Source organism: Lepisosteus oculatus, chromosome 11, assembly GCF_040954835.1.
Source record: "Lepisosteus oculatus isolate fLepOcu1 chromosome 11, fLepOcu1.hap2, whole genome shotgun sequence".
Taxonomy (NCBI): Eukaryota; Metazoa; Chordata; class Actinopteri; order Semionotiformes; family Lepisosteidae; genus Lepisosteus; species Lepisosteus oculatus.
In genome coordinates this window covers 27,773,411-27,783,256 of record NC_090706.1, presented here as the reverse complement: position 1 = coordinate 27,783,256, position 9,846 = coordinate 27,773,411, and the positions used below count along the sequence as shown (strand labels likewise).

The window sequence follows — 9,846 nt, the reverse complement described above, 5'->3', positions numbered from 1 at the left end:
TTAATATATGGATTTTTCTTCAGATAATGTGTAAATTTCTTGTAAACTGTGTACTCTGAATATACACAAATCGCAAGTGATATTTGAAAAAAATTGACTTTTGTTACATCAGAAATGTTTGGTTGTAAAGGGTAATTATGAAGTACCTTTGTCTTCTTTTTAGTACTTAAGTGAAGATTCTTGCGGAGTTTATAGGGATTACCTTTTACATCATCCAGAGCTTGATATGGTTGCTTTTGGTACGTGAGTTGAAATGTACCAAGTTCTTGTTCTTGGAGAAAATCTGCAATTGTTCTGCTATGATATTGTTCTCAATATGCTGATTTTTTATTATTATTCCTGCAAGAATTGCTGGTTAGCAGTTTGAAAGCGCTGTGTGACCTCTGACCCAACGTGGGGGTGACCATGAAGTGCACACTGCCCTTTAGAGCTACAGCTACCTGACCTGACACGCTGTGAGCTCCTCTGTGCTGGGGAAGGGGCATTTCTCTCATTCGCATGCTCATAGGTGCTGTCCAGCTGGTCTTGGAGCCCACTCTTGCTCTGCAAGTCGAGCCCACCCTGAGCAATACAAGCCCAGGCCCATCCTATGCTGCTGCTTAGGGAGTCCAGTTTGCAGTGGCCTACTGACATAACCCAGAAAGGTCCTGCAATGTCTGGACAACAGACTCAAACTAAGCTCTGAGTGTGCACCGATACTTGCTGAGCCATTCAGTAGCCCCCTTATCTTTTTAATAAATTGAATTAAACTTTTTGTGCTCTTACAGTAGGCAAGCCAAATAACCTGAGAAGCTGCTTCTGTGAAGCAGTAGTACCTTTTAAAAAGGGTATACGTAACATTAGTGGAAATTAAAAGAGCAAAGGGTAAAAATACACTATTTTTGAGAGGAAACTTATGTGTGAATGCCTGAATACAATGCAGATCTATTGATCAGTGTCCCAGAATCCAAGGCACTGTTTTTTCCTCTTTCTCTTGCAATCCCTTTGTTGACACCGGCCAGCAGGACATGCCATCTAGTTTTTCTGGGCTCTGGTCAGAGGCTAGGAGGGGGGGGGACTGTGTGATCTTTGGCACAAATCACGTCACTGGTGATAAAGCTGCATACTGTATGTCCCTGTCTTCCCTCAGATAAGACCCGGAAAGGCAGATTACTCAGACCACTTTTTTTTTCTCTGCGATGCAGACTGGAGGGGCTTATTTTTAGACTGGTATCTGACTTGTTCTTTTCAACACCCATGTGGTAGTTGGGGTTTCAGCGATATGATCTTTCTCTGTGCGTTACAGTTTGTTCCTCCTGCAGTTGATTGGAAGATAGGGCTGGACAGCATGCTGTTGTCATCTCAGATTCACTGCCCCTTTTTACCGGTCTTGACTTGGCGATGCTCTCAATGGTTCTGGTGGTGCCAGAGGTTAAAAAACAGATCTGTACTGTCCTGTAGAGCGCATGGGTTCTGAATGCAGATTGTGCGGTGTAGTATGGAGAGAGCTGGAGACCTCCGCCCAATGTCTTTAGAAGTGTTCAAAGCGTTGAAGTGAGCAAAGGATTGTAGAAGAAAAACAGGAAAGGGGAAGAGATGCTATTTTGAGGTGTTGTGAGGTGCTACATTTTGTGGTTTCAGCAACTGTTCTGCCCTAAACTTAGAACCTGATTTTAGGATTTGCTTGTAGCTTCACACGGTGCTGGGGAAAACGATGATAAAAGGTTGTGCGGCCTCGACACACATGCCAGTTGTGAACAGTTGTTGCTGACGTGGTGATTGGTGATGGTGAACAGACAGGGCTCTGCCATTTTAAAAGGCCCACCGTGCCATAATTGGGGAACTTTTAGATTTTGCCACACTACCGCGTTCTGAGCCCTTCTGTTTGACTGGGCTGCCAACCCATCACATCTGGCTGTGTTTGTGCCTGCTCCGCTTTTGTGCTTGGCGTTTTCTTCCTGCTGTTGCCCGGAGCGTACCTCGCATCTGGCCATTTTAATATGGCAGGGTTTTCTGTTGTCTCGGTGAAAAGTGATCCTTCGGTTGATTTTTGCCTTTTTCATAGCTTAAACTGTGGGTTTTGTATATTCATATGGAGACTGGAGGTCTTCTAGGGTTCTGTCACCAGCCAGAGGTGGCGGAGAACTCCAGTTAACAAAAACTGCTCTATGCAGGGAAATCTTTTTACATTAAGCCTGTCGCTGCACGTTTGCTCAGCCTGTCCTGTGATCTCTCAGTTCAGAACGTCCCTTGGCTATCCTTGTGTTGCATTTCAGCGAAGGCGGGGACAGATAACAGGGCTCAGGGAGGAGAAATACTCAGCTATTTTTTCTCCTTTTCCCCCTCCGCCGTGTAACTCGGTTGACAGTCATTGCCGGAGTGAGCCCACATTCCATGGGCTGTGGAGCCGGACCCGGGGAGAGTTTTTAAGCTGGTGATTAATAGGCTGATGAATGCTATTAGATGAGACACGGACGGCACATCCCCTTCATGTGTATAACCTGCGCGCCTGGCGTGCTCGACGTTTATTCAGAGCTCTCGATAATGAAGGCCAGTCAAATCAACTGCTTGCGGTTGGAAAAAAAACAAACTGAAAGGTCACCACAGCTAATTATTGTGTAGTTATTTCACTCTCCCAGCTACCACGCACATGTCCCCGATCTGAGGAAGCTTTTCCCTTGTCATGTACACCTGTAGGAGGGGCCGCTGCATGATGGGATCGAAAACACGAATAAACCGCAGAATACCGTCTTGGCTGCTTTTCTTCTGGGTTGTTTTTCTTTTTAAGTGTGAACCGTTGCAACCGATACTTAAATATCGACGATAAATGCCAGCGAGGAAAGGGGGGCGGGATGGGCAGGAGACATTTACGCCCTTGTCACGTAAAACAAACAAAAACGAACGCAGAAAATAAAAATAATAATAATGGTTTTAAGAAGCCTTACGGGTTATTATTAAAACAATTTTCATAAATGCGAAACAAGATGGTGACGGTCTGAGCCAGCCGAGTTGTTTCCCGCTATTTCTCAGGTCTGTATATGATGGACTGGATGGTCTTGTGGTGTCGGTTGAATGTGCTAAACAAGGGAGACCAAGCGGTGTGCCCACGCCTCAGGAACAGGAGGGTACAGGAAGGCCCCCCGGGAGAAAACAGGGGCTTGGCTGCTCGGTACACGGGCGAAGAACCCGGTATCCTTCTCTGCTCGACTTCAGCAGATTCCTTCGCCGCGCAGTTTGAAAGAAGGGTTTGAAAAGCCGGTCTCGCTGTTTAGCAGGACACGAAACATCTGACGCCGCTCATCCTGATTGTTTGTTATTGGTTGACATGATTTAAATCGAGGGTCGCAGACTCGGTTCCAGTCGTGTCAGCTGGCTTTGTTTCGCCCAGCTCAAGCGCTCAGGCACGGCGTTGGTCTGATGGTTTAATTACCTGCCCTTGTTGTTCTGACTGCAGCCGGCCTCTCGGATTTGTCGTAACAGGGTGACCGTCCCCTTAATGAGGGGGGTGTTTTGAGTAGTGAACTGTAAAATATCTAGAATCAAATCCACTGTATATGTACAACAAACTAAGAAAAATAAGTAAGTTTGGTTACTTGGGACACAAATCATGAATTGGGTTTAGTATCCCGATCTAAATCCTTTAAAAAAAAAACATAGTTTGGTCATCTGTAAAACTTCAAACTGTATGTAGCAACCTGAAATTTTAATAAATATCGTCCAAATATAAATATAACTCATATTGTAATTTTATTACGATTTATGAGGTATTACTTATCTAGCGATTTTGCCTGTATCGCTGGAACAAGCAGGGAGTTGTGTGATACATGTGCGCAGTCTTCCGAGGTCGACATTTTGTCGAATTATGGACAAGTAAAACGGTTCAGGATAAACATATTCGTTTATGCTTTGTCGTAGAAATTGAGTCTAACCCGTATCACTGAAATACTGTACTCTATGCCTAACTTAGCTACAAGGCCAAAATAATGTTACCTGTAGATTACGTTTAGAATTCCTTGTATTGAAAGCCCTCGCACTATGAGAATATTCACGGCAGATTTACAATTTAGTAAATTATTAAATTCGAAAGTATGATAAATGCCTGAATTTACGAAATAATATTTGTCATTTTCTGGTTTAAATGCGCAGACGAACATACAGAAAAAAAGTTTTACCATCATGGTATAAATAGTTTAATATATTTTTTTAAATCCGTCTTTTTTATAGTGCTGAACCTGTGAGTTGCAGCTCTTGTGTTTCTAATAATACGTCACATCACGGTATAAATATATAGAATGTAATCTCGTCGTGTCTTGCTTCTTATTAGCTTTTCTTCTCTCGAAACTTGCTATTTGAAAAATCGTGCGCTTTTTGAATGTTTCATTATCTTAAAATGTATCGGAGGTGTTTGCCTTTGAAATGGGTCCTTCCCGAAAATAAGAGTTTAAGAATATCTTGTGTAGGATTGTTTTGTGTGAAAACATTTTAATGAACATTTATTGTGTTCGCTTTATTTTATTGTAAAAATGAGACTTTCGACTTTTATGTGAATCCATCTTTGATATAGAATGTACGACTTTAATGTCGGGATGATCACGGGATAGAGACGAAATGCACTACGATTTTTATGTTCAGTGGTTTAAAAAAAAGAATTTTTTTTCACACTTCTGAAAAAGACCTTTGGACTATTTTTGAATTATTAACATTTTTATGGTGAAGATTAACAGCTGCGTGCGAAGTATATGTTAGGAATGTAACGCACAGCATAAATACCGTTTCAAAACATCTCTGCGTAATCTTGGAAATGCATTCCAAATGCATTGGAAATGAACAAACGAAAACATGAAGTTTAATACAATAGTCTTTATTTACAATATATTTTAATTTTTTTAACAACCACAGTATGTGATCCCCGTGCAGAACGGTTCATTTCTGCGTTGGAGTCGTTCTCTGGAACGATACTGTTTGTACTAAATCAGTAAATGTTAGTTAAATTTTGCGAGACCAATGGGAACAGTGCAAATGAAATTTTGCTGTAAATAATTTCTCATTAAAATACTTCTTAAACGTCCCTTGAATTTATGACAAATTCGTTTTCATTTTTTAGCTATATTTCTTTAAAGTATCGTTATGGGATGACTTGAATAAATAACCATAACGTTGGTTTTCCCCTTAGCACTCAGAATGTTTATCAACAAAAACCACACGAAACCCTGCCACCTGTACAATATTTAAACTAAAAATTACTGCATTGACAGGCTGATGACAAATCTCTTTATAATACAAGCGCCTACAATGGAAGAAAATAAGAACTTAAGCTTTTGTCTTTAACAATCCGATGTATGTCTACTTCACCTCCCTTAAAACTGACAGAAAACGCTTTCAAAAATCTTTTGAAAGTGATGATATCGATGTGAATCCTCTCATTTCGCCGTCCGTTTACCACTTCTGTCAGTCGAAAACTGCACCCAAATCATTTCTCAGAACCACTCTTGTATTTCAGCTCAGAAATCCCGTGACAAACTAAAAAACAGTTCAAGCAGAGGGGTAAAAAGACACGATTTACAAAAAGTCCTAAGTCACTAATGCATATTTTGTTTTATTTAAAATGTGACTTTTAGCAGATTAAAACCGAGAACCTGCACCTTAGTGCATCCCGTTTTAAGAAAATAACCTCTTTGAAGCGCACACGTTATGAGGTTCCGGGTTATTTGTCTTTAAAAAATTAAATTAAAATATATACACCCGCATTCACCAAGCTCTGATACCATGCAGGGGAGAAACTCCGTTGTTAGACTGGAACTGAGTCTGGACGTTACTCAGCTCCCCGACACTAAAGTTCATGTAGTTGCCGTTGGCCGAGGACGGTTGAAGGGTCGGCATAGCCGTTGCTGGGTAGTTGCAGGTATAGTTTGTGTTGCAGCCCGGACTAGGGTAGTTGGGGAAGGCTGGGTAGGTGTTGTAAGTGTAGTGGTTAAGGCCAACGTTGTACGAGGTGCTGTAGGCAGACGTGTCTCCTAAACACGGTTTGCCGTCTCGCACCAGCACCGGGACGGCGATGCGCCTCGGCGGGGCGATGCCCACCATCTCTAACGTCTGGTCCTGGCGCTGCCGTTTGCACTTATACCGCCGGTTCTGGAACCAGATCTTGACTTGGGTGGACGTGAGCTTGAGCACGTTGGCCAGGTGGTCCCTCTCGGGCGCGGACAGGTATTTCTGCTGTTTGAACCGCCTCTCCAGCTCGTACACCTGGGCCTGCGAGAACAGCACTCGCGGTTTCCGCCTCTTCCTCTGCCGCGGCCGCTCCGCGTCCTCCGCCTTCGCCTCCTCCCGCTGCTCTTTCCGAGAGGAGTAGCCCTCTGTAGAAAACAGCGCTTTATTAGTACTCGTACCTTTTATTCTGCGCGGCAGTCGCAGGCATGGTATTACAGTCGTTATGTGGGCTATAAAAGTAGCTTGGAGATGTAGTGACTGCTTAGTTATGCAATTGTTAAAATCTTTTAATAACAGATAGTGAACCGTTTCGTTAAGTGAAATATTCATGTACATTTTAATGCGTGATCAAGGTTAAATGAAACGATTAATAGTGCAATCTAACCGTAAACCTAATCTTGTTAACGGCTACTACTAATGAAAGCGAGGGAGATTTGACATTTGGTAGTGTTCAGACAACAGATTATTGAGCATTTTTCAAGAAAAAAAAATCATAGATTTAATACGCAGTTACAGATTTGTAATGATCGGTTTGCTTTTGTGTTTCGCTACCCCCCTCCCCATCCTGCCCACCGCGTTTCTGATGGATCTTGAAGGTTGGCTTTTCTCCGCATCCTTAACACAGCAGGACAGCGACACCTGCATGAACATCAGCCCCGCTTCACACACTTTAGCTAACAGACAATGGCCATCAATTGTCTATTCGTTCAGTTTTGCAAACGGCATTATTTTATCGCTATTGTGACCTTAACAGTCACGGGAAAAAAACGGGGGAAATTAAAGTTAGCCTGTTCTTTTTTTATTCAAAAAACATGTACGTGTCTAAGTGTAATTTTGGGGCTTTTTAATTTCACCGTGTCAAATACTTCATTAACTCGCATTCTGTTTCAGAGCCTTGCTTCGGAGACAGTTGAGCAAGGCCAGCGGCTCTAACAGACGGCTTTGGTTAAGGCTGCGCTCGGAATGAGACATGTCAGAAGCGCCGGACAGCAGACATAGCGAAGTACGAGGGTGAGCCGTTACCTTTCTTGGGGTTCTCTTCGAATGAATTGCCCATCTTTGAGTCTTTCGTGATATCCGTTTCCAAGAAAGTTTTGCCATAAAAGGCAGCGGCGAAGTTCAGCGAGGAGCCTTTGCTGCCTTTGCACGGGGGCACGTCGTCGCTGAAGAGGGAGGCTCCGGGTGGCATCTCGCCGTAAGGCTCCTGCTTAAACTTCGCCAGCATGCAGGCGGAGGAGGAGAGTGCGGTGTCCAGCCGGGACGAGATCTCCAGAGAGGCCATTTCCTCTTGGTTCTGCTCGAGGTTCAAAATATCCTTCACAGAAAAGGGGGTAGAAGTCAGGGGGCTGGGAAACATGGCCAGGAAGCACTTAATTAATGCGCCCGGCAACAAATTGGTGAACCTGTTTGCGATATCGCCTCCTCCCTGGAACAGCTCTATCCACTAAACCAAAGCGCTCTCTTGTGCTGTAAGGGGGCTCTTAAGAAAAGTGCTCATCTTTTTCCACGAGCCCTGTCTCCGAGTTGTGGGGGTCTGTGATAGCTTGGCCACTGGCCTGAGAGACGCGTAGGAGGGGCTATGGGACCCAATACAAGCGCGTTGAAGATTCCCATTGGCTTTGGGTGAGTCGGTGACGTGCCAGTGTTAGATTTACAGGTGACCTTAAAAGTATATGCATCAAACATCGCCACGCGAGTTAAAGGGACAGAAGAGACACTTCACTGCGTATATACCTATCTGTATCCAGATGCACTTGACTGATTTTCGTCCCTCATTGCTACAATGTTGTGCTTTGCAATACAGTCATCATCATTTATGAAACCCGTCATATTACGTTTACTTATCACATTTATGCACTCTAAATAAACTCTTCAACAAGTTCCACCCTCTGTTTTTTTCGCCTGTCCGTGTCCACTTCAATGGCAATTCACCCTTTTCAGTGTCAACCCAGTTTGTATCTCCATTACAGTAGTTCTGTCGACCCCATTCCATTCACATACTGCGCCACCGTGATCACAGCCCACACCTGCTCTCAAAGACGTTTGCGAACGCAGCTCAAGGTATTTTTCAGTGATAGTACTGTGCGCTCAGGTACCACCCAAATCTGAGAAAATTGTCCTCGCAAAGACAGTGACGCCCGAGAAACCGGTGTCGTGATTTTTTAAATTAGCAAATGGCGTCTGCATGAAAGTCCGAAAGTGACAAAAGTATCCGAGTCTACGTTCACCCCGTGTGAAGTCAATGGAGCTCTCAAAAGCATAGACCTGTGTGTTTGGAGGTTATCAGTGAAACAGTCAAATTGTAGAGCGCACTTCTGTGCACTCGTGTGGTGGCTGTTTTTAGGAAAGAAAGCATTTTGATTTGGGAAATTAAGGTGTAACGACGTGGATAACCTTTTTTCCTATAGGTTTCCTATAGACAAAATTGTATTTTATCGCGTGTGGTATTTGCCCTCTCGAGATGAAAAGCTATAAAAGTGAATCCGCTGTGCTGTCCCTGGGAGGGAGGGGGTTCTGGAAGTTTGTTTACGCTCAGGGGAAATGAAGCAGACAGTGGATAGAGAGGAAGGGGATCTATCCTGGGAGACAACAGGTTGGCGCTTCTGGGAATTCTGGGAATCCGAAACCAGTAGCTGCGCACTCAAACTGTCACTGAAAGATCCGGGAGCCACAGCTTTAATGATCAAGACGTGATAACAGATAAAAACAAACCGACCTTCAAGCTGGAGTAAGTATTTACCAGCGTCTTTATAATATCGAAGGCCGTCAAGTTGACACATTTAATGTAAAACGATAACGCCTGCGCTTAATGCAATCCGCTTTAATATGTCATGTTGGAACATTTATACTGACTGATTCGAAGGTTTGGATTATTCTTTGCTTCAGATGTTGTTGTTTTAATTTAAAGTTCTGAAACTCTTAGATTAGGGCCTCCCCTCATTAAATACACGCCTGTTGACAAACACTTCTGTACTAGAACATAGAATCGACGCCGATTTCTATTATTGCAACATTTAAAAACGACAAATCCTGAATAATAAATTCCGCATGAATGCACATCACGAAGTTGACCATTTAGACATACTGTACTTAAAGAGAAAGCAAAATTACATAATTTCTAACTTGACGAGATTTCATTTAAATCCAAATGTATGTTTCTGCAGCTGTAGCTTCACGTCGAATTGTTTTGTTTTCCGATCGTTTTGGGGATGAACTGATTCTGTAAAACCAAAATAATTAACTGTTCAGAAGAAATTAAAAAAATATTATCTTTCAGACAGCTTTATTTCATGACGACACTGGAAACTGAGAGGTCACGGCGGACAACAGAATCTTTAATATACATATACAACAATATTCTGTAGCTGTGAAATGAATTACAGACTTCCCTTATTCGTGGGAGTGTGCAAACCCTAGTTTGCTTAATTTGTAGAGCGTTGTTAATTTTGAAAGACTCCTGAGACAAGTACAGATATATCTTCTTTAAAGTTTATTGTCCTGTGCTACATCATTGCCTCCATCACGGAAACAGTAATGAGCGTGGGGTCTGTTAAGGAATTAGGGGAGAATCAAGAAACGTCCGGCAGCAACAGTTTTCATAATCAGTACCATAGATGTTTACAAAACACGACAATACTTCCCCTTTATTTAACGTAT

General features: G+C 43.0%; 1 protein-coding gene across 1 annotated transcript; it reads right to left on the bottom strand.

Moving 5' to 3' along the window:
- Positions 1-4,824: 4,824 nt before the first annotated feature.
- nkx2.5 (NK2 homeobox 5) lies at positions 4,825-7,753 on the bottom strand. Its single transcript, XM_006631680.3, has 2 exons — positions 7,213-7,753; positions 4,825-6,335 (listed from the first exon to the last, which is right to left on the bottom strand). Exons 1-2 carry the CDS (start codon positions 7,544-7,546, stop codon positions 5,728-5,730), a joined length of 942 nt encoding a protein of 313 aa, XP_006631743.1. The 5' UTR covers positions 7,547-7,753; the 3' UTR covers positions 4,825-5,727.
- Between the last annotated feature and the right edge of the window lie 2,093 nt (positions 7,754-9,846).